Here is a 25,639-nt window from a genome sequence, read left to right as displayed (position 1 = left end):
GGGGGGGGGAGACAAGGCTGATGGGTAGGGCTGATTCTGAGTTACAGGACAATTTAGAAGTTTTGGTCCTTTATTCTGTAATTGATGAGGGTTAGTCTGTGTTCTGCATGTGACTGAGGTGAAAGATTCTTCTGGCGTGTGGCTGTGAGGGGATCTATATCAGTCTGACTTGTTTGGCTTTTCCAATGGGACACGTACTGCTGTTGTGTATATTCACTGCTGCCTTTTTAAAGGTGCTGTTATTGATATTTGTGTGTTCAGAATCGGTGGTGGTAAGGTTTGCAACATAGGTATTTATTTGATTAATGTTTATGCAGGACACTTGTTGGGCAGGCTGTTCATTAGAAATCCTTCATCAAGGCATTATTTAGGAGTATCCCAAGAAATGCGACTCACACCTATATACATAGTGCCCACCCATACTAGCTCTGGGCCCACCCAAAATGTTAGGTCTGGCTACGCCACTGCACTATCACTAATTTAGCCGAGGAAGTTTTTCCTTTTATGTCCACAAAGGTTCCCAGTGGCCTTTAAGTGCTGTACCCGGTGCAGTTTGACAATCTCTGGGAAAGACACCCATTCTTGGTGTCTTCAGTATTTTGGGCCTGACCATAGCCCAACTAACTGTGTTCTCTGTCTTCATATGAAGAAGAGGACCAAGTTTCCAGAGAGGATTTTTGGAGCCAATTCCGGTTCATCAACATCGACTTTGAGCATTGCATCGGGAGCGTCTGTAAGCATGGCTGCTGTTAGACCTTTGGATACTGGGAGCAGTGAAGGAGTGGGTCTCCACCTGCCTGAAGGCCTCCTGCTGTGCCAGGGCCCTGGGACCATCCATTGTTGGACCTGACCCAGAGGTGACGTGTGGATTCAACATCATCTTCATCAGCACCAAGGAGCTTCGTTGACAAGCTTCGGATGAAGGCCAAGAAGCATCGACATCGATTTGCCATTGACGTATGGTGCTGGGAGCTCCGGGGTGTCAAAGGATTAGGCACCCAAGAAGCGTCGTTGCCGGGAGCACCACTCTCAATACAGCAAGTTCTGATGCGTTGGTCTTCTAGCAGCCAAGAGCCAGCTTCCGCATCGACCTCGACAGTTCTGCAACCTGTGCCTCAATTGACATCCCAGTTTTTCCCGTTGTCTGCCCTCAATCCTTGAGCTGCTGGATGGCCTTCTGCAATAGTGTGCATTGGCGTCAGGGGTGCTTGCGCCTACCCTGCCTCTTGTTGTGGCCCCACTTGGCCCTCAACCTGTGGTGCTGCCTCCGACACCACATGCAACTCCAGTGTCTTCTGATTGCACCATACTGGCCACTGCAGAATTGGTTCCCTCTGCTTCTGGAGTTATCCTCCGAAGAACCGTGGAGATTGGAGTGTTTGCGACCCTCATCACACAGAATGAGGGGTCTCTTCTACATCCCACCCTCCAGTCTCTGGCTCTCACAGCTTGGATGTTGAGAGCCTAGAATTAGCTTCCTTGGGTCTTTCGGACGGTATCTCCCGGGTCTTTCTGGCTTCCAGGAAACACTTCACTAAGAAATGCTATTCTTTCAAATGGAGTAGGTTTGCCATCTGGTGTGAGAGCAAGGCCCTAGATCCCCTTGCTTGCCCTACACAGACCCTGCTTGAGTACCTTCTACACCTATCAAAATGTGGTCTAAAGACCAGCTCCGTAAGGGTTTCACCTTAGTGCTTATCGTGCAGAGGGTAAGCCCGTCTCTGGACAGCCTGTAGTTGTTTGCTTCATGAGAGGTTTGCTTTTGTCAAAGCCCCCCGTCAAACCTCCACCTGTGTCATGGGATCTCAACGTCGTTCTCACCCAAGTGATGAAAGCTCCTTTTGAGCCACTGAATTCCTGCCATCTGAAGTACTTGACCTGGAAGGTCGTTTTCTTGGTGGCTGTTACTTCAGCTTGTAGGATCAGTGAGCTTCAATTCTTAGTGGTAGATTCACCTTACACTTAAGTTTCGTCACAACAGAGTAGTCCTCCACACGCACTCTTAAGTTCCTGCCGAAAGTATTCCATCTGAACCAGTCGATAGTCTTGCCAACATTCTTTCCCCGACCTCATGCCCATCCTGGCGAAAGCACCTTGCACACCTTGGAGTTCATTGGCCTACTACATGGAGCAGATCAGACCCCACAGACAGTCCACACAACTTTTTATTTCATTTGATCCCAATAGGATGGAGGTCGCCATTGGGAAATGCACAATCTCTAATTGGCTGGCAGATTGCATTTCCTTCACTTATGCCTAGGCTGAGCTGGCCCTAGAGGGTCATGTCACGGCTCACAATGTCAGAACCATGGCTGTGTCGGTAGCCCACTTGAGGTCAGCCTCCATTGAAGAAATTTGCAAGGCTATGACTTTGTCTTCAGTCCACATATTCACATCACTCTACTATCTTGAGCAGGATACCTGACGCGATACTTGATTCGGGCAGACAGTGTTGCAGAATCAGTTTGGTGTCTAGAATCCAACTCCACCCTCATAGACCCATTTTATTCTGTTCCAGGCTGCACTTCCTTTCAGATTGTATATAGTTTCAAGATAATCTGCGCTATGTCCTCACCATTGCGAGGCCCAATTGACCAGTGTTGCTGTTTTTGGTGGGTCTGGATGCTAGGGATTTCCCACTTGTGAGAATTAATGCCCTGCTTGTCCTCAGAGAAAGAGGAGATACTTACCTGTAGCAGGTATTTTCAGAGGACAGCAGGGCTTACGTTCTCACAATCCCTCCCACCTCCCCTTGGAGTTGTCTCCTTTTTTATTTTTACTTTTTTGCTGTAGTATAAAACTAAGGAGACCGCATCCTTGCAACGGGCAGGAAGACACACTCACATGAGCGGTGGAGCCTGTCTTGTGCGCCAGAAATCTCTACTTATACTAATCATAAGTCCCAGACCAGGCGACATGAGTCGGCGTCACCCACTTGTGAGAATATAAGTCTTGCTGTCCTCAGATAATACCTGCCACAGGTAAGTAACTTCGCTTTTTTCACACATTTATACGTGAAAATGCCACACAAGCCTTATAAAATAACCTAAATGGTTTTTTTAGCTAAATTTAAGTTAACATATTTACTGAGCATGACATCTGGAATAGAAAAGTTTTTTGTTTTGTTTTTTTTAAAGGGAAAATAGGGATTTAAAAAATGAACTGAGAAAGTGGGTATTGTTTTACTACAAAGGGGTATTCAGTATTAGAGACTAGATGTGGGAATTGATTGCAGTCTACTTTTTGATCCTGCTAAATCATAATTTTATTTTATATGCATTCTATGCTATGTATGTTCAAACAATTTTTGAGTTTCAAGAAAAATATAGCAAAAGAAACACACAGAAAACAGGTCTCAGTGTACCAGATCAATGCCCCTCACTCTAACTTGAACCCTCCCCCCAAACTCAAGATTACAGCACACACCCCCTTCCCCCCCCCCCATCTGCCCTTGATGAAGGACCAAAGCTCTAAAACCATGATATCGTAGATAAATGCTCAGGCAAGTTTCATAGCGAACTTAAAATTAGACTTCATCCTTTGGGAATCAGAGTCTGTATATATGAATCCCATACCATCAAAAAATAATTTGAAAGAGCTTCTAGCATCCCGCTCCTCCATTACAATCAGGGTGTAAAGCTGATTCCTCCAGTGCCAATAACCTGGAAGTTCCAAAGAAGTCCAATATTGCAGAATACACTTTCATGCAAGAAGACACATTTTCTGAACAATAAAGTCTCCCCTTCAATTTTCCCATGAAAGGTTCCTGGTATGTCCTATAGCAATTGCTCAATGTAGCCTGTAAGCCTATAGCTGAGGAAGTAGACATATAATGAACCAGTGATGTCCAGAAGTGTTCTATTGCTAGTCAACTCCCAAAACAATGAATACAGTGTTCTGTTCTCTGTGAAATTTAATGCAGATGGGAGATGCAGCCTACCCGCCATATACAACTGTTCTCAAGCAAAATATGCTCTGTGTAGTACTAAAATAACACTACCAAAGTTGCTCACTAATTGTAAGCTCAGGTATCCCAAAGTTGCTCACTAATTGTAAGCTCAGGTATGCCCTTAATATTATTCAATAATGCCCAGTGGCCAAGTTCCCTTAATAGATCGACTTCCCAACACTGTTCCTCCCCTTTCCCCGATCTTTGTCCTTCTCCAACCTGTACAAGGTGGAAATATGTTCAAAGACTTCATTAAAAAGAATTTTTTATCCTGTTCCCTTTATGTAATGTAGGTTGATCACCATTCAGAGATTCAGTATAATGTTTTACTTTACAGTAGGCAAATCTATCTCCCTATCTGGTCCCTAGCTGATGTTAAAGATAGTCAAAGGTCAGCAAAGTCCCTTCCCTAGTTAGTAGGCGCTCCAACAAGGTAAATCCTGCTTTCTCCCATGCACCATATACTGCATTCCTTAGCGCAGGCAGCAGATGAATCCAGTAACTGGTGGGTTGTGTCCATCTACCAGCAGGTAGAGATAGAGATTACTAAACTGTAGTGAGTGATACTGGACAACCAGCCCCTCCATCAGCTAGTATATCGCTTATCTCCAGCAGGTGGTGGACAGCTTCTCACCAGCTCCTTGATACTTTTGTTTATTCTGAGACTACTCCTGGGCTTCTCTCCAGCCAGTTTGAGTCTGGGGGTGACTGGTTTTTGCTTGCAGCCATCTTTGGAGGCATACCTAGTTTGCTGGTCCCTGCTTCATCCCGTGTCCCCTTGCCTTCCAGTGCCTTTACTGACTTCCCTTCCTCACCACTGCGGGGGGAAAATAAAAGGAAGGGAGAGAAGTTTTGTTTTTGTTTTTCTCGGTGCAGCAAAAAAAAAAAAAGACATTTTTATGGAGGAACAGGATGCACTGTGCTCCTTGCTGGGCATTTCTGTAGTGGATTTCTGCCTTGCAGCCTGTGGTGCCTTTTTAGCAGCATGCCAGTGCTGGGAGGCGATTTGTCTGGTCGGGGAGCCTGTTTCCACAGTGAGTGCTTTTCTCCTCCTCCCTTCCCACGGGGTGTGCACCGCAATTTTGGTGGCAGAGGCAGTAAAAAGATACTCCCTCTGTGGGAAACAAAAACCCCAGTGGGACTTCGCAGTACGGGCCATTCAGAGCACCTGGGGAGAGCATGGATTCTGCTGAAGCTTCTGTTTCCCGCACTGATGTGAGTGCAGCTGCCACTTTTTTCTCCTCCCTCAGATGCAGCTCCCACTAAACATTTGATGGCAGTTTCGGAGCTTTTGCACGATTCGGATGACTTTCTGGTTGGCACTACGGAGGCACTTGTTTCCTCTCTTGACCCCGCTCCAGGGACTTCCTCTGGGACTAGGAGAATTGGAGATGTCTTTTCTCCGGACTTTGTTCTTCTCCATCAGGCCTTTCTTTTAAAGTAGTTTCTGGCTCTCCCTCAGCTCCAAGGCGCTTCCTTGCCCTCAGGGGGTCCTGTTTTGGATTTTGGGTCCGGGTTTCCTGTTTCTCTGGAGGACCCAGCTCTTAAGAGGAGCTGAGTCTCCTATCACGGATGTACCATCTTTAGGCTCTGGTTCCCTTTCGCTTGCCGTGCCTTCTGGGGACTCCCTCCAGCCTTCTCGGGTGGATGAGTTGGAGGAGGGTTAATTGTGGCAGGAGGAGCCTGATGATCCTACTGCCGTCCACGTGTTTCATAGGGATGAGTTGCCCTCCCTTATTTCTAGTGCGCTGGCAGCTTTAAACATTTCTGACTCTGAGGCGCAAGCTGCAACTTCGGTTAATTTGAAGATGGCCAGCATGAGAAAACCCTCTAAAGCTTTTCCTGTTCACAAGGTCATTCTGTATCTTAGCTCAGTGGTCTGATCCTGAGGGGACTCTCAAGGTGTCTAAGGCGATGGCTTGTCTTTTTCCGGTGGCCTTGGTTCAAGCGGACAGATTTGTCCACCCTATGGTGGATGCATTGGTGACGACGGTCACCAAAAAGAATACACTTCCAGTGGAAGAGGATGTAGCGCTTAAAGATGTGCAGGACCAGCATCTAGAAGCCTCCTTCAAGCATTCCTTTGAGGTTTCTGCATTGGTGCTCCAGGCCTCAATTTGTAGCTCTTATGCGGCCAGGGCGTGCCTCAGTTGGCTTCAGCAGGCTCTGGAACAGGGTGCGGATGTGGATTCTGGGTTGGGATCTGTTGCACCCCAGATGGAATCGGGCCTTGCTTATCTCATTAATGCCCTCTATGACTTGGTCAGGGCCTCGGCCAAACAGATGGTGCATGCGGTGTCTTCTTGCTGGCTGTTGTGGCCTCGTCATTGGGTGGACTTGGCCTCTAAGCAAAGGCTCATTTGGTTGCCCTTTTGAGGCAAACTTCTGTTTAGAGAAAAGCTGGAGAAGATTGTGAAGGGTTTGGGGGACTCCAAGGGTCAGCGTCTCCCAGAGGACAAGCCCAGAGCTCCTCTGTGCTCTGGGACTGTGCAACCTTGCCTAAGAGAGGCTCACCATTATCGTCCACGCCATTCTTTTTCTCCTTTCTGACGTTCCCGTTTTCAACAGCGGTCTTCCTTTCATGGAGATGAATGCTTTGTGACCAACTCCACACACTCAGGAGTTGCAGGCCTCTCCTTCCAGTGATGGGGCACTGGTCTACTCTCTGTTTCTTTAGATAAGGATCGTCTGACCCTCTCTTATGAAGAGTGGGCCAAAATCACTTTGGACCAATGGCTTCTGGATATTATCTGGGATGATTAAAAGCTAGAGTTTGTCTCGCCTGTCAGATGCATTTTTAGAGTCCGCTGCTCTACCGCTTCTAAGAAGGCAGCAGTCGAGGCCACTTGTTGGAGATCGGAGCAGTGGCGCCTGTTTCGCCTCATGAGGTTTGGGAGGGGCAGTATTCCATTTACTTCGTGGTGCCTCGAAAAGGGGGCTCCTTTCATCCTATTTTCGATCTTTGCAAGCTGAATCAGTTCTTGCATATTTGCCACTTTCATATGGAAACGCTGAAGTCTGTTGTGCTGGACCTCGAGGAGGCTTATCTTCATATCCCAATTTGGTCTGTGAATCGGCATTTTCTGCATTTTGCTGTTCTGGGTCACCATTTCCAGTTTGGTGCGCTGCCCTTTGGCCTTTCTACTGCCGCACGGACTTTCTCCAAAGTCATTGTGGTCATGACAATGTCCGTGCGGAAAGAAGGAATCTGGTCCATCCCTACCTGGATGACTGATTTGGGCGGACTCGGTCCAGGAGAGTCGCACTGCTACAGTCCTTGGGCAGGGTTCTGAACCTGCCCAAGAGCCACCTAGTCCCTACTCAGAGCTAGGACTACCTGGGAGCTCATTTCGGCATGGCTGTGGGACGTGTATTTTTGCTAGAGGAGCGACGGATTAAGCTCCGCTCCCAGATTTCCAGCTTTCTCCGGGTGTCGAGTCTCTGGGTTTGGGACTATGTTTGGGTGCTGGGCTCCATGGCGGCGACCCTGGAGGTGCTTCCTTGGGTGAGGACGCATATACAATCTCTTCAGTCCTCACTGCTGAGCATATGGTCACCGGTATCAGGATTATTGACGCCGCATTCCGTGGCTTTCCCGGACTCGGAGCAGTATGGCCTGGTGGCTTTGCGGCCTCCACTTAATGAAAGACATGCCTCTTCCGTCCCTGTAGTGGGTGGTTGTGGTTACGGATGCCAGTTTGACAAATTAGGGAGCTAGCTGATTGCTTCCACCATTATGCGCAGGGGACATGGTCAGCGATTGAAATGGCCTGGCCCATTAATCGCTTAGAGCTTCATGCGTGCTCTGCACCTTGATTGTGTTTCAGGATCTGCTGATGGGCTGGACGATTCGAGTTTTTTTCAGACATGACAGTGGTGGCTTCCATCTAATCGGCAAGGCGGCACCCAAAGTCCAGCAGTTTCAACCAAGGCGGGTCACCTCCGGTGGGCAGAGGTTCATCTTCAGTGGCTGTCAGCTGCTCAAATTGCAGGGCAATTGTGCAAGCAGATTTTCTCAGCTGGCATATCCTAGATCGGGCGGAATGGGCGCTATCCGTGGAGGCATTTCATCTGATTTGTCGCAAGTGGGGCACAGCTCCGATGGATCTCATTGTGACTCGGGCCAATGCTAAGGCTCTCGTCTTCTTCAACAGAAGAAAAGAGCCTGGGTCCACTCCCTTCTCCTGCTGTGGCCCGAGTCAGTGCCCCTGTATGTCTTCCATCCATGGTCATTGGTCGGCCAGACTCTGCTCAGGATCCAGCTGTACCGGGGGAGGGTCAGCATGATAGCTCTGGATTGGCCTCATTGCCCCTTGGTACGCAGACTTAATTCAGCTCCTAGTGGAGCTGCCTCTTCGTCTTCCTGTTCACCCTAGGCTTTTTCATCAGGGGCTGGTTCAGATAAAGGATCCTTGCCACTTTGGTCTTACAGCCTGGCTATGGAGCGGTCACTTTTGAGGAAGAAGGGCTATTCGGATGAGGTGATAGCTATTTTATTGCGGGCTTGGAAGCGATCTACCTCGGTGTATGCCCGTGTTTGGTGCACCTTTGTTGCATGATGCGAGAGTTGTGCTTGCCCTTCGAGGCCTCAGTTTTTCTGCAGGATGGCTTGCAGAAAGGGTTGGCCTATAACTCACTTTGAGTACAGATGGCACCCTTGGCCTGTTTTCAAGGCCGTGTCTATGTTTCTTCCTTGGATTCTCATCCAGATGTCATTCGTTTCCTGCGAGGAGTGCTTCACTTGAGTCCTCCGTTGCCTCGGCCTTGTCTGGTCTGGAATCTTAATATGATCCTTAGAACTCCTACGCAAGGGCTCAAAAGGTGTCCCTTAGAATGCCCTAACAAGGACCTCACCTCGAAGACGGAATTTTTGGTGGCTATGACTTCGGTATGTAGGGTCTCTGAAATGCAAGCACCATCGTGTCAAGATACCATTTTGCAGTTTTCTGAGCTGGGAGTCGATTTCCGTACCGTCCGTCCTTTTTGCAGAAGGTGATCTTGGCTTTTCATCTCAATCACCCTTTTTTTTCCTTATGTCCTTTCGGGAGAATGATTATCTGGTGGACTTCAAGAAGCTTCAGCTCTTGGATGTTTGCCGCATCCTCCTCCACTACTTACAGATTTCTTATGAGTTTTGCAGGTCAGATCATCTGTTTGTGCTGGTTTCGGGCCCCCAATGGGGTGCAGCAGCCTCCAAGGCTACTATCACAAGATGGATCAAGGAGGTGATTTCCTCAGCTTACCTTTTGGGTGGCCGGGTTCCTCCGGAAGTGCTACGAGCCCATTCTACTCAGGCTTAGTTGACTTCATGGGCAGAGACATCGGTGCTGTCCTTGGATGAGATCTGTTGGGTGGCTACTTAGACTTTCTTACACACTTTCTCTTGACATTACAGAGTGGATGTTGCTGCCAGATCCAATGCCTCTTTTGCTGCAGCAGCGCTGGCTCGGGGAGGGGGGGGCGACAGTTTCCCTCCCTCTTTAGGGACTGCTTTGGTACATCCCACCAGTTACTGGATTCATCTGCTGCCTTCGCTTAGGAAGGTAAAATCATGTCTTACCTGATCATTTTCTTTCCTTTAGCTGCAACAGATAAATCCAGGATCCCTCCCTTATTTCATTCCATCGTAATTCTCTGCTGTGAGCGTTTTGTTCCTTTTCAGCTTCGTTTACAAAAAGAGAAAAGGGACTCAGAATTGGGTGGAACGCTGTTCTGATTGTTGCAGTTTTGCTTTGCAGTGTTGCTATGACTGCTGTAGTTCACAGTGGTGAGGAAGGTTTACAGTTTGTTTCTGAGTTCTGCTTGGCAATGAGACAAATACTAGCTGATAGAGGGGCTGGTTGTCCAGTATCACTCACTACAGTTTAGTAATCTCTATCTCCACCTGCTGGTAGATGGACACAACCCACCAGTTACTGGATTCATCTGCTGTAGCCAAAGGAAAGAAAATTATCAGATAAGTTCTAATTTTACTTTATCCAATCCTGGCTGAGGCCACATTTCCCCCTCAAGGAAATCTGATCTCTTACTAATGGGTCACCCTTCCCCCAGTTTCTGCACAAGCACTCTCCATGTGTGTCTCAGTGGTCTGTAAAGGACACTCCCATTTAGCTTGTATGAAACCTTAGAGCATGGGGTGTGTAACAGAGAATTAAAATAATATGGGAAGTAAAATGCAGTCTCTAATGTTATTGGGTTGAATTGGTGTTGAAGGAGAATCCAATCATGAAAGTGTCTCAACAGTCAAGTAATATTGTATAACCTTATGTTTGGTAATCCAAGCTCTCCCTGACTCCAGTACCCCATCAGAAACTGCAAATTCAGTTTAGGTTTTCTTTTTGCCCAACAAAATTTGGATAGCAACTGGTTTAATTTTTTCAAGTCTTTTTGTAATAGCCTAATTGGTAGTTATTGTAACATGTACAGCCATTTAGGAAAAATTGCCATACGAATAAGACTGATTCTTCCGCCAAGCAATATTGGCCAATCATCCCAATGCTCCAACTATCTCTTTGTGACTTCCAACATTGCAGAGACATTATTGGAATACAATGAGCCAGCTGAAGCGGGGAGGTAAATCCCCAGGTATTTGAAAGCTCCCTCCGTCCATTTAAGGGGAAATGGCCTGTCCCATAGTTGTTGCAATCTTGGATGGTAGGGTCTTTGACTTTAAAAGCTCAGTCGAAACCCCTTCTCCGTATTCCCAAAAATTCTCCAAAAGTGTATGTAAGGAAGGCCTCTGTGCAGCCTGCTCGGTGGGTGGTTTTCCCCTAGTTGCGTCAGTCAAAGATCATGGCATTTGCTTGTGCTTCTCAGGGCGAACCAGCTGCTTGTGGAGGGGAGGAGAGCCTGAGCTTCAGGATCAAAGTGGCAGGACCTATTCCTCCCCCCCACCCTTGATGTTACTGATACTGCCCCTGGCGGGAGTGAGTGGGGCGAAGGCAGAAGCTCTCTGGGGAAATGACATCTCAGGCCCCACGTTGGGTGAAGTGCCAGTCGGGGAGTACATGGAAAGACGATTAATGGAACTAGTTGTGGCTCTACCATCATTGGTCAGACCAGCTGAGATCAGGCTGAAGACAATTTGGCATGTCCTGGAGGCCCTGTACACGGTATCTTCGAAGTTGCTTCCTTCATTGGCCCAGAGTGTGGGTTGGATTCAGTGTTTAGAAAAGAGCTCTGCGGTCTTGAATGGGAAGGTGGAAACCTTGGAACTTCAACTACAACAGGTGAAATCCGCTCAAACTAATATGCTACAAGATAAGATGGTATTATATTGTAGGATTGAAAAATTTGAGAATTATGTTAAAAGTTTGAACTTCAGAATATTGAATTTTCCTCATAAGTACATAAGTAATGCCACACTGGGAAAAGACCAAGGGTCCATCGAGCCCAGCATCCTGTCCACGACAGCGGCCTAAAGAAATATTTTATAAATTCCAAAAAGAGGTTTTTAAATATGAAGAAGCGGGTTTGCCACTTTTGAGGTTTACTTTATTCCATTGCCATCTAAGAAATGTAATAGCTCTCTGGCAAAACCTGAGCAGGGAGATATTTCACTAATCAACATTTTGGAGACTTCTGCAGCAGAAATATCTCATGCTATCCTATTGGTGTCGTTTGTATTTCAACGGGACAAACAAGCACTTTTGCGTCTTTTCTTCAGAATAAGAGGTTATAACTTTATTTTATTTTTTGTGTGTGTGTGTGGGGGGGGGGGGGGGGGGGGTAGGCGTCTATTTTTCCTGATATTTCTAAATGGACTCGAACAGGATGGAAGTTATTTTGCCTTTTGTCAGAAAGTTTTACCATTAGGTGCAACATTTCAATTACATTATCCTTATAAGTGTCTGGTTTCCTTGAATAATGTGAACTGTCTTTTTTGAACCCTCACAGTTACAATTTTTTCTTGAGGGAAGAGGGGACTTGACTGCTTGACTTCTGGTTTCTAACACTCCAGGGGTTAGGGTTATAATGTATTTCATAGTAAGCCCCACACGTTTCTTTCTTCTGTGCTTAACAAATCTTCTAGAATTTATCCACTTGGTCTACCTTTCTTGTGGGCTAATCTAGCGTGCAGATGTTTATGAACAAAGTTTGATTGTTTCCTCTAAATTGATGGAGATTCTGTGTCACTTTTCCACTGTTTTTCTTTTGTAATTATTATTTGAAAGGTCAATTAAAAAGAAAAGTGCACGTAAGGACCTTTGAGGATTTAAGTGCCCCAATTTATCATCAGCAAAAGCCACTAACTTAAAATACTGGAGGCCTACCCGTACACCCTGTACATCTGGATTGGCATGAATATCTCTTATCAAGGCGTCTAAGGTTATTAAAGTAACAGAGACAATGGTCACCCTTGCCTTGTTCCCCTATGAGTTGGGAAACAAGCCGATTGAAGACCATTAATACTGTAGCTTTGGACACAGAATACAGTGTGTGTATCAGTGAGATAAAGCTCCTATGAAACCCGTATTTGTCTAGTGTCATGTACATAAAGTCCCTGTGGACTTGTTTTTTTTCTGCATCAAAGCTAACTAATATGGAGGGTTGTTTCAGGCAATCTTTATATTCTGTTGAGGCAAGAAGCTTTCTCAAATTCTTAGTCATCCACCATTCCTGAACGAAGCCCACGTGTGAATCATGTGTAATCAAGAACAACATTTGCCAAATGACTAGCCATGATCTTTGCCAACAATTTTACTTCAAAATTCAATAGTTGATATTTGTCTGTAAGATTCGGGAAGGGGAAGAGTGGGATTCTATCCTGTCTTTGGAAGTACTATAATCCGGGCCAAATTAAGGTGTTCTGGTAGAGATTCTGTCTCCACAGTAGTATTAAATATTTTGGTAAGAGGCAGTATGATCTCTTCACCCAATAATTTATGAAACTCGGTGCATCAGTCCGAAAGCCACCTGTGCTGTTGCCTTTAACCACAGATATTGTCTAATGGCCCAGTCCACCTTGTCAGAAGTGATAGTGGAATTTAACAAGTCTGTCAGCCTGGGTTACAGTCTGCGGGCGCATCTCTTCCAAATACAGGCTACTTTGCAAACCCTTATCTATGGGCAAAGCATAGCATTGATAATATCATTTAAATATAGTACAAATTTCTTGATCTGTATGAATCACCCTGCCTGCCTGACCTTTCATGGCCAGAACTTTTTTGCTTTTCTCTCTGGGAGTTATAAGATAGGCCAAAAGCTGCCCACTCTTGTTTCCATGCTTAGATAACTGGTATTTATAATATGCAAAAGATCTAGCCATGTGCTGATAGAGTTTCTCATTCAGAATAGCCTGTAATGACAACAGATGTTGCATGTGAGTCAGATTGCAGGTATCCCCATGTAGCTGTCGCTGAAACCAAAGGATCTCACAATCCCTTGCCTTTTTCACATAACTGGTATAGCTAATGATCTTGCTGCAGAGAACAGCCTTCACCGCCTTCCAGTAAATGATAGGATCATTCTCATAAGTAGAATGGTGAATTTTATAGTTCTTCCAACATTCCAGCAATCTCTGTTGAAACCAAGTATCGTTACAGAAAGCGAAGGGAAACCTCCAAGTATTGTCCCCTCTCCAGTTTCCCATGGGCACCAATCCAGCCACACCCAAGCATGGTCTGAGATGGCATACAGGCCTTTATCTGCAGCAGAAATACAGAACAACTCTCTAGAAGCCAATAAATAATACATGACTGTGTGGAGTGTACTTATGTTATAATCCTGTACTGAAGGGTGAATATCCTTCACACATCTATAAGATCTAATGTACAACACAAAAAATTAGGGAGTCCCCTAGTGAGAATAGGCTTCTCATGTCTAGGATTGTAAGACTTATCTAATTCCGGTTCCTATATTTTGTTAGTGACGTCCGAATAATAAAGGCATAGAGTCTTGATCTAATAAATTGGTTAATAGCTTGGCATACAATTTTTTTATCAGATTGGTTGGGGACGTAGATACCACCCAAACACACCTCACTTAGCACTATTATTAAGTGACAAAAAACATATCTACCACCTGAGTCTGCATAAAGAGGCCTAATCTGGTCCACCACACCTTTTATAGAGAAAGATGGCCATGCCACCATTTTTCCCTTTCCGCTGGTGCTGCGATATGATCACCCACCCACCACCTTAAGTTTTGCATGTTGTACATCATTAAGGTATGTCTCTTTCAGTAAAACTATGTCTGCTCTATGTCTCTGAAGCTGCTGTAAAATTTTTTAATTTGGGAGTTAGTACTCCTCACATTCCAGGTTATAATCTTCACATTAAATGCCCCCTGGGCAAAACAGCCAGCATTAATCTCATGTAAACATATGTTAGTGCAACTATGTAAGCAAAACAAAAAAAGCAGCCAACATTAATCTCATGTCAACATATATGTTGGTACAGGTAAGCAAAACAAACAAACCAAAAAAAAAATCCCACCAAGATCAGTAAATAACAGTCAACAGTAGGGTTAAACACTTGGCTGTATCCAGATTCAGAGTGAGCATTATTGCATCTCACAACTGTAGTTATTAAACTCATACTACGTAGGTGGCAACAGGTTTGTCACCTGCTGCTGTTGTCTGTTGAAAAGTTCAAATATCATCAGTTGTATAACGTTCATCAAGTACAGATGTCCACCATAGAATAGTCTGCCCGGCCACGCTTTGAGTGAAAGAAACCACTTCAGCCAGGGACCACAGTTATTAACTCATTACTGCTTGGCTCTGCAGCAACAGTCATACTTAAGTAGGAAGCCCCACCCCCCCCCCCACCCCCCCCCCCCCCCCCCCCACACACACACACATATAGCAGTTTGCCATCAAATTGGTGTATTTCAAGTGATAGATACCAGATGGACCGTTGCAGGCCATGGCTTCAGAACCCTAGGCATCCCTTGAAAATCGGTATTCTGGGTTGTGTGCCCCTGGACTGTCTGGGCCCACTCGATGGGCCTGTTCCACTCTTAAAGGCCCCATATAGTAACATAGTAAATGATGGCAGATAAAGACCTGTACGGTCCATCCAGTCTGCCCAACAAGATAAACTCATTTTACATGGTATGTGATACTGTATATGTATACCCGAGTTTGATTTTCCTTGCCTTTCTCAGGGCACAGACTGTAGAAGTCTGCCCAGTACTGTTCTTGTATTAAGTTCTGAAGCTAACATCGAAGCCCCTTAAAATTTACACTCCAGTCCATTCCTATCTATTCAGTCACGATCAGGGCGTAGACTGTAGAAATCTAAGCAGCTCCCGTTTTGTTTCCCAAGTACCGGCGTCGCCACCCAATCTCCGATAAGATTCCACGGAACCATTTCTTCTAAACAGAATTCCTTTGTGTTTATCCCACGCATGTTTGAATTCCATTACCATTTTCATCTCCACCACCTCCCGCGGGAGGACATTCCACATATCCACCACCCTCTCCGTGAAAAAATACTTTCTGACATTAGTCCTGAGTCTGCCCCCCTTCAACCTCAATTCATGTCCTCTAGTTCTACCGCCTTCCCAGAAAAGATTCATTTGCGGATTAATACCTTTCAAATATTTGAACATCTGTATCATATCTCCCCTGTTTCTTCTTTCCTCCAAGGTATACATGTTCAGGTCAGCAAGTCTCTCCTCGTACGGTTTGCAGCGCAAATCCCATACCATTTTTGTAGTTTTTCTTTGCACCACTTCCAGTCTTTTTACATCTTTAGCAAGATACGGCCTCCAAAACTGAACACAATACTCCAAGTGGGGCCTCACCAACGACTTGTAGAGGGGCATCAACACCTCCTTTCTTCTGCTGGTTATGCCCCTTTCTATGCAGCCTAGCATCCTTCTGGCCACAGCCTTCGCATATGGTCCAGTAACTGCAACGATTAAGTGAGCCATGTCTCCAATATCTTGTGAGTTCTCTATCCTCTAAGGTCTTAGGTTGCGCCTCCTGGATCTGTTTTCCAGGTCCTCAGTTTTTCTTCTAACGCCACCAGTGATACTTGCAGCTGGACCCCTGAGTCGTCCACCACGACCGTACGATCGCTGGTTCTTTGATGAAAGGTTCTGAAATTTTGACCTATAAACAGAATTACATATTTAATAACTACTTTTTTGTTTTTTTGAACCTCCCATCAGGATCTTATTTTTTGTGTGCAAAAATAAACTGGTTCAGCATTTGCTTGCATCATGTACAAGCTGAAGGAAATAAGCACATATTAAGAGCCTGATTTACTAGACGTTTCTCCATTTATGCAGAATGAAAGAAAAGTTTTATTGAATTGGCTCCAAAATGCCAACAATAGGCAAATCTGACAGAAACTAAATTTACCAATCCAATCTTCCCAGTTGAAATTCTTTATCTTAATAAGAACATAAGTGTTGCCATACTGGGATAGACTGAAGGTCCATCAATCCCATCATCCTGTTTCCAACAGTGGCCAGTCCAGGTTACAAGTACATAAGTAATGCCACACTGGGAAAAGACCAAGGATCCATCGAGCCTAGCATCCTGTCCACGACAGCGGCCAATCCAGGCCAAGGGCACCTGGCGAGCTTCCCAAACGTACAAACATTCTATACATGTTATTTCTGGAATTGTGGGTTTTTCCCAAGTTCATTTAGTAGCGATTTATGGACTTGTTCTTTAGGAAACCATCTAACCCCTTTTTAAACTCTGCTAAGCTAACCGCCTTCATCACGTTCTCCGGCAACGAATTCCAGAGTTTAATTATGCGTTGGATGAAGAAACTTTTTCTCCACTTTGTTTTAGATTTACTACACTGTAGTTTCATTGCATGCCCCCTAGTCCTAGTATTTTTGGAAAGCGTGAACAGACGCTTCACATCCACCTGTTCCACTCCACTCATTATTTTATATACCTCTATCATGTCTCCCCTCAGCCGTCTCTTCTCTTCCAAGCTGAAAAACCCTAGCCTCCTTAGTCTTTCTTCATAGGGAAGTCGTCCCATCCTCGCTATCATTTTAGTCGCCCTTCTCTGCACCTTTTCCAATTCTACTATATCTTTCTTGAGATGCAGCGACCAGAATTGAACACAATACTCAAGGTGCGGTCGCACCATGAAGTGATACGGCATTATAACATCCTCACACTTGTTTTCCATACCTTTCCTAATAATACCCAACATTTTATTCGCTTTCCTAGCCGCAGCAGTACACTGAGCAGAAGGTTTCAGTGTATTATCGACGACAACATCCAGATACCTTTCTTGGTCCGTAACTCCTAACGTGGAACCTTGCATGACGTAGCTATAATTCGGGTTCTTTTTTCCCACATGCATCACCTTGCACTTGCTCACATTAAACGTCATCTGCCATTTAGTCTCCCAGTCTCGTAAGGTCCTTCTGTAATTTTTCACAATCCTGTCGCGAGTTAACGACTTTGAATAACTTTGTGTCATTAACAAATTTAATTGCCTCGCAAGTTACTCCCATCTCTAAATCATGTATAAATATATTAAAAAGCAGCGGTCCTAGCACAGACCCCTGAGGAACCCCACTAACTACCTTTCTCCATTGTGAATACTGCCCATTTAACCCCACTCTCTCTTTCCTATCCTTCAGCCAGTTTTTAATACACAATAGGACATTTCCTCCTATCCCATGACCCTCCAATTTCCTCTGTAGCCTTTCATGAGGTACCTTGTCAAACGCCTTTTGAAAATCCAGATACACTATATCAACTGGCTCCCCTTTGTCCACATGTTTGTTTACTCCTTCAAAGAATTGAAGTAAATTGGTCAGGCAAGATTTCCCCACACAAAAGCTGTGCTGACTTGGTCTCAGTAATCCATGTCCTTGGATGTGCTCTGTAATTTTGTTTTTGATAATAGCCTCTACCATTTTCCCCGGCACCGACGTCAGACTCACCGGTCTATAATTTCCCGGATCTTCCCTGGAACCTTTTTTAAAAATCGGCGTTACATTGGCTACCCTGCAATCTTCCGGTACTATGCTCGATTTTAAGAATAAATTGCATATCACTAACAGTAGCTCTGCAAGCTCATTTTTCAGTTCTATCAGTACTCTAGGATGAATACCATCCGGTCCAGGAGATTTGCTACTCTTCAGTTTGCTGAACTGCCCCATTATGTCCTCCAGGTTTACCGTGAAGTCAGTAAGTTTCTCCGACTCGTCCGCTTGAAATACCATTTCCGACACTGGTATCCCACCCAAATCTTCCTCGGTGAAGACCGAACAAAGAATTAATTCAATCTCTCCGCTACGTCTTTATCTTCCTTGATCGCCCCTTTTACCCCTCTGTCATCCAGCGGCCCAACCGATTCTTTTGCCGGCTTCCTGCTTTTATATACCGAAAAAAATTTTTGCTATGTTTTTTTGCCTCTAACGCTGTCTTTTTTCGTAATCCCTCTTGGCCTTCTTTATCTGCACCTTGCATTTGCTTTGACACTTCTTATGCTGCTTCTTGCTATTTTCAGACGGTTCCTTCTTCCATTTTCTGAAGGAGTTTCTTTTAGCCCTAATAGCTTCCTTCACCTCACTTTTCAACCACTCCGGCTGTCTTTTGGACTTGCATCTTTCTTTTCTAATTTGCGGAATATGTTTGGCCTGGGCCTCCAGGATGGTATTTTTTAACAGCATCCATGCCTGTTGTACAGTTTTTACCCTCTCAGTTGCCCCTCCCCTAAGTTTTTTTTTAACCGTTCTTCTCATTTTATCATAGTGTCCTTTTTTAAAGTTAAACGCTAACGTATTTGACTTCCTGTGTATAGTTACTTCAAGGTTGATATCAAAACTGATCATATTATGATCACTGTTATCAAGCGGCCCCAGTACCATAACGTCCCTCACCAGATCATGCACTCCACTAAGGACCAAGTCTAGAATTTTTCCTTCTCTCGTCGGCTCCTGCACCAGCTGCTCCATAAAGTACTTGGCAAGATCCCAAAACAGTACAAAACATTTTATGCTGCTTATCTTAGAAATAAGCAGAGGATTTTCTCCAAGTCCATCTGAATAATGGCTTATGAACTTTTCTTTTAGGAATCTATCCAAACCTATTTTTTAAACCCTGCTAAGCTAATTGCTTTTACTACATTCTCTGGCAATGAATTCAAGTTTAATTACACGCTGAGTGAAGAAATATTTTCTTCGATTTGTTTTAAATTTACTACTTTGTAGCTTCATTGCGTGCCCCCAAGTCCTAGTATTTTTGGAAAGAGTAAACAAGCGATTCACATCTACCCTTTCCACTCATTATTTTATGGACCTCTATCATATCTCCCCTCAGCCATCTTTCCTCAAAGCTGAAGAGCCCTAGCCGCTTTAGCCTTTCCTCATAGGGAAGTTGTTCCATCTCCTTTATCATTTTTGTTGCCTTTCTCTACCTTTTTCTAATTCCAGTATATCTTTTTTTGAGATTCAGTGACCAGAATTACACACAATATTCAAGGTGCAGTCGCACCATGGAGCGATACAAAGGCATTAAAACGTCCTCATTTTTGTTCTCATTCCTTTTCTAATTATACCTAACATTCTATTTGCTTTCTTATCTGCTGCAGCACACTGAGCAGAGGGTTTCAACGTATCATCAGCGGTGACACCTAGATCACTTTCCTGGTCAGTGTCTCCTACTATGGAACCATGCATCACACAACTATAGTTCAGGTTCTTCTTTCCCACATGCATCACTTTGTACTTGCTCACATTAAACATCTTCTGCCATTTGGATGCCTACTTTTTCACAATCCTCTTGTGATTTAACAACTTTGAATAACTTTTGTGTCATCAGCAAATTTAATTACCTCACTATTTACTCCCATCTCAAGACCCCTGGGGAACCCCACTTTCTTCCATTCTCCATTGAGAATACTGATCATTTAACCCTACTCTCTGTTTTCTGTCTTTTAACCAGTTTTTAAACCATAATAGTACACTACCTCCTATCCCATGACACTCCAGTTTCCTCTGGAGTCTTTCATGAGGTATTTTGTCAGATGCCTTTTGAAAATCCAGATATGCAATATCAATTGGCTCACCTTTATCCACATGTTTGTTCACCCCTTCAAAGAAATTGTAGTAGATTGGTGAGGTAAGATTTCCCTTCACTAAATCCATGTTGGCGTTGTCTCATTAATCCATACTTTTGTACATGCTCAGTAATTTTGTTCTTTATAATAATTTCTACCATTTTGCCTTGTACCAACATCAGGCTCACCGGTCTACAATTTTCCAGATCACCTCTGGAGCCTTTTTAAAAAATCGGCATTACATTGGCCACCCTCCAGTACCATGCTTGATTTTAAAGATGTTACATATTACTAACAATAGTTCTGCAAGTTCATTTTTTAATTCTATCAGTACTGTGAGAGGAATACCATTTGGTCTAGGTGATTTGCTACTCTTCAATTTGTCAAATTGTGCCTTACATCTTCTAGGTTTATAGAGATTTCATTCAGTTTCTTACTCGCCATCTTTGAATACCATTTCTGGCACCGTTATCTTTCCCAAATCTTCTTTGTTAAAGACCAAAGCAAAAAATTAATTTAATCTCTCTGCTATGGCTTTGTCTTCCCTGAGTGCCCCTTTTAACCCTTGGTCATCTGGTGGTCCAACTGATTCTTTTGCTGCTTCTTGCTTTTAATATACCTAAAAAGGTTTTACTAAGTGTTTTTGCCTCCAGTGCAATCTTTTTTTCAAAGTCCCTCTTTGCCTTCCTTATCAGCACTTTGCATTTGACTTGCCATTCCTTATGCTGTTTCTTTGGATAAATGAGAATATAAATTGTCACATGCATCCCAACAGAAACTCCTCCAGCCTTCATTTTAAGATTTACACGGCCTCTGAACCCTTTTTCTACCACTGGTCCTACTTACCCTAAGAATGCTCAAATCTGTAAACAAGTACTGGCTTCCACAACCTCTGATAGGCACTTCCAGGCTTTTCCATATATAACTTTATTATACACAGTTCCCTTTCCATGTTGTGTTACCAAGTTTGTACTAACCAACTTAGTCACCAAAATTAAAGAGGCTGTTTCCTAAAACATCTGACTGAAACCCAGACTTCCATCAGAGTTTAGGTTTCAGCCATGGTCTTTCATGCAGTTTTCTGTAGGCTTTTTGGAAGCATGTGATATTTCATCAGTGCTGTTCCCATGATTTTTTTTTTTTCAATTCCGTTAATGCTGTTCCATTATTTCCACCTCTTCCAGGAACTCATAACCAAATATTTTTAGCTTGCTAATTTTTAAATTAATTTTATTAATTTTCTGTAATATGTAATTATATCATAGCATATATATAGATAGATACATACATATATGTAGATATATATCTCCAGCTTCTTTTACCTTCCATTTCAACTGGAGCTAATTTCTGTTTGGCTACAGCATCATAAATCTTCATTCACAGCTTTCTGGGCTTTCCCTCTCTCATTTTTATATTTTCCATCCCCTCCTCTTCTTCCCAGTCTTCATTCATGGGCCACAAATTGCAGATTACTAGGTGTCATTGTTCAGCAATGCATCAACAATATCAATATGTTAATAGCAACACATGCTTATATACTGCCTCCGTCCCCAGTTGTTTCCGGTGCGGTTTACATTATCTGTGCACATATTAAAAACAGAAGTTAAATAACATTAAAATGATGAAAAATCCCTCCCCTCCCATCCAGAAGATGCAAATTCTACCTCTGCCATAGCAGGAATATTAAACCAAAAGAATATTTGAATTGTAAATAAATCCATTCTGTTCTACAATAAGTTTATGCTGGTGGCATAGTGACATGATTTAGTCTTGTGTAAATGTTGAATGGTAGCAGTTGATATGATTGGGCAAATTTATTTTCCTCCATTTGGTTTAGTTGCCATTATAGAGAGTTGAATATTGAGCGATGGTCACAACTGCCACCCTAATTGATATGTCATTGGGTTTAGAAACTGTACCTGAATTCTTACCCAGGTCTGCCCTCTCCACAGCAGGACTAACAAACATTAGTCAAGCTCAGGTTTGGAAAGGCAAATAATTAAATCAAATCCCATAAGGGACTGTTTTGGTTGCTGTTGTCTGTGCAGTAAGTAGTTGCATTGTTAGAGGGTTTTAGGTTCTGTTACAGTTGGTTTGGCACTTTTATAAGCAGTTAATTCATTAGAAATAGTTTTATTTTTCATGAAAGGTCTGTTGCATTTAAATATGAATAGAGTGAGAAGACATAACATCTAATGGTAAAAAAGGAGAAAAAGGAGCAATGCCAAGAAAAAGGCCAGCTTATATTTTAAGAAAAATATACAGTACGTCTCCTTTTGAAAGGGATCCTTTAGTTAGGCCTGTATAGTTGGATGTGCAGATGTTTGCTCTTACATTTGTACAAAACACTGTTTGTTCTGCATTTCAGCCAAAATTGCCTGGAAGAGAGCAGTGAGAGGAGTCCGGGAGATGTGTGATGCATGTGAAGCCACACTGTTTAACATTCATTGGGTCTGCCAAAAATGTGGATTTGTGGTCTGCCTGGATTGTTACAAGGCAAAGGAAAGGAAGAGTTCTAGAGGTCAGTTTATAATTTATATGAATTGAACCATTCTACATATTGTTTATTCTGACTTTTTATAGAAATACTGGTTTAGCATTTTTCTGCAACTCTTGTTGAATTGCTGTTTTATGAGAAAAGTAGCATACTTTAGGCAAAAAGCCCCCTACCCCCCTCCCTTTTAGAAATTTGTGTAGAGTAGCAGCCTGGCTATTAGAGCAGGTGTCTGAGAACCAGCGAAGCCAGGGTTCAAATCCAGTTAATGTATCCTTTTGACCTTGGGCAAGTTCTTTAACTCTCCAATGTCTCAGGTGCATACTTAGATTGTAAACCTAGGATGGGAAAATAGGTACTGTTCCTGAATGTAACTCACCCTGAACTACTACTGAAAGGTGTGAACCAAATTCAAATAAGCAGAATCTCAAATGACGATTATAAGGTGGGCCAAAAACAGTCCACACCACACTGAACCCTTACTAATGATAGTTAACCTTCAAAGCACAAAACATTTCTAAGTGCAAACTTTCACCACCACAGAAAATCTTTTATGTAGATCTGAGTGCCTTCCAGGAAAATAATCCATACATGGCCACCACAATATAAAAGTGGCCATTATTTATAGAAGATTAGGAGCTATACATTAGAACAAAAGATCTAAAGCACGGTGGTTATTTTTCAAGCGTTATTTGGCTTTAAATGCCTTAATTGCGGCAGTTATGTGTTTTAGTGGCCAAAACGTTTCAGCCAGTATTTTACAAAACCACGAAAATCTAGCGCCAGCAAAGGTGTGTTGGGGTGGTACTAGAGGAGTGTCAAGGGTGGCGCTGTCAGTGACATCCGTCCACGATTTCAGATAGCATGCCAACATACATCAGGTACCAGATGAACGTTGGGATTTGGATCACATGAAAAAGCGCCACTGTAGCATGTTACTCAGAATGTTTGCATTGGTGCTGGCTGCGAAAGGGCTGAGAAGAGAAGTCTGTGAGCAAGATTACCGTTTGTCTACCCTCTGTCTCCACACCAGCTACCTCCCCCACTTTTCAGTTCAATGCCAAATAATTATTTTTCCTCTGTTGTCTCCTTCCCCTCACTCTCCCCTTCTGGAGTGCATCAGGTTCCTTCTGTGATCCTGTGTACCATCTGAGGTGAAGTTTTCTTTGTGGGGCAAGAACTCTGCATTGGAGCCAGTACAAACCTTCCCATGCAGCCTCTTCCAGAGATTTTAAAATGGCAAGCATGATGTTTGTATATGCCTTTAAAAAATGTCTAGATGGGAGGGCTGTAAATGTCCAAGTTTCTGAAATTGCTGGCAGCTATCAACATTTAGGACTGAAAAACATCTATGCCTGCCATTTTAAAAGCTGGCAACTTCTATGGCTCACTATTGAAACAGCCAGGGTAGTATATAGATTTGGGTGGTACAAAATTATTTTTATTTCAGTTATTTTTTTGTGATTTGATGCCTTTTATATTGTATTTGCTAATGGTGTATGTACCTTGTTCTGTTTCTGTGCAATGCTGAGTAAATGTTAAAAACTAAAAACAAAAAACCTCTGAGGTGCAGTAAATATGGCAGCTTAGAGCAGGACAAAATATTTTGGAGTGCAGAATGGAGTGAGTAGCAGCTTAGTGGTTAGAGGACTAGACTTAACATTTAGAGGTGGTCGCAGGGGTGGACTGACTATTCGGGCAACAAGGCAAAGTGCCGAAGGTTCAAAGCAGTTGGAGCACCCAGGACCTCCTCCCCACATGACCGACATCTCTCTCCCCTCCGTCCCCAGGTTTTGGCACTCCACCCCCCCACCCCCCGGTTAGCGGCAGACAGCCTTTGCTGGGGTCCTGTATGAAGAAAGGAACTTTTAAGGTAAATGTGGGGGGACGGGGGAGATGTTGGCCTTGGGTAGGGGAGAAATGTTGGGCCTGAGAAAGGGAGGGAGGCAGAGATTTTGAATCCATTCGTGGGGGAGGGGGCAGAGATATGATGCACCTGGGGGAGGGTAAAAGAACAAGAGGGAGAGAGGTTGCCTCTGTGGGAGGAGAGAAGAAAGTTGTTGGGACGAAGCTCTCTCCATTGATTTTGTAGGTAAATAGCAGATGCCATTCCATTTAACTTAGAGACAGAGGAGGAACCTAGGGCAGAAACATATAGAATCCTGAAGCAATTCCACTGTGAGACTTTAGGATGTTCTCTCCAACACTTACTCTGATTCCCCCAAATCCAATCAACCTTCAAGAGCTGCTTCTATTGCTTGCAACAGCTGCGCTGCTTCTCTCCTTAAATTGAGAAGGTAAATCTTATCCCAGTTGTGCATGCCACGATAATATCAAGACTGGATTACTGCAATGCACTCTACAGTGTTCTAACTACAAAGGCCTGCACCAGCTCCAATTGATTCAGAATGCTGCGGCAGGACTAATAGAAGGTTGCAGGCAACGTGAGCACATCACACCATTTTTGCAAAAACTTAATTGGCTACCAGTACAGTACAGGACTAAATTTAAAACTGTCTGATCTTAAAGACCCTTAAAGGAAATGACCCCAATTACCTGAAGAATAGGATGATTCTGTACACACCTCCAAGGACCTTACACAAGACTATCTGTACACACACACTCACACTCACACACTGCAGCAGAACGTGTTTTTGCACTCTAGCTGGGATAATATTTAACCATCTCTCTGACCTCGTGCAACTTTTTTTAAGTTAGTTGCCTTATTTTCTAACTCCTCTTACTGTCTTACGTAAGAGGGATCTATATGTTCCATCTTTGCTTATACCGTACGCTGTCAATTAAAATGTTTTATTACTTATTGTGTTGACATTGTAAGTAGTACACTATGCCATACTTTGTATTTGAATATTTTTACTGCTGTAATTGTCTATTACTCGTGTTTGATTTATTCTTACTGTACACCAGAATGAATTCCTTCAAAAAGGTGGTAAATAAATAAGGTATTCCTCCATGAGCTTGAGGGAGGCTTGCGGCTCTGTGTTCTATGGAGGCTCAAGGAAGTTGCCTTGGTTGTAACCCCCAAATGCAGATCCTGTTCTGAAGGTTCTACAGATGAGAATGTGGAAGACCCCATCCCCTCTTCTGTCTCTATAGTACTTAATATAGAGAAAGTTGACCCTGTGTATAGTCCAGAAGGCTCCTGGATTCAAGAAGCAATAGCTTCCTCACCATTCCATGTTA

At 43.7% G+C, this 25,639-nt stretch overlaps 1 protein-coding gene across 1 annotated transcript in view; it reads left to right on the top strand.

The window, feature by feature from the left end:
- The window catches only part of JMJD1C (jumonji domain containing 1C), a 673,912-nt gene that overhangs the window by 560,079 nt on the left and 88,194 nt on the right, over positions 1 to 25,639 (top strand). Inside the window, exon 13 of the mRNA XM_030203125.1 lies at positions 22,310 to 22,462. Within this exon, the coding sequence (XP_030058985.1) occupies positions 22,310 to 22,462 (153 nt within the window). The remainder of the gene's footprint in view (positions 1 to 22,309; positions 22,463 to 25,639) is intronic.

Source organism: Microcaecilia unicolor, chromosome 5 (genome assembly GCF_901765095.1).
Source record: "Microcaecilia unicolor chromosome 5, aMicUni1.1, whole genome shotgun sequence".
NCBI classification, from domain to species: domain Eukaryota; kingdom Metazoa; phylum Chordata; class Amphibia; order Gymnophiona; family Siphonopidae; genus Microcaecilia; species Microcaecilia unicolor.
Note: the sequence above shows the minus strand (reverse complement) of the source record. Positions and strands in the feature narration are given on the sequence as shown.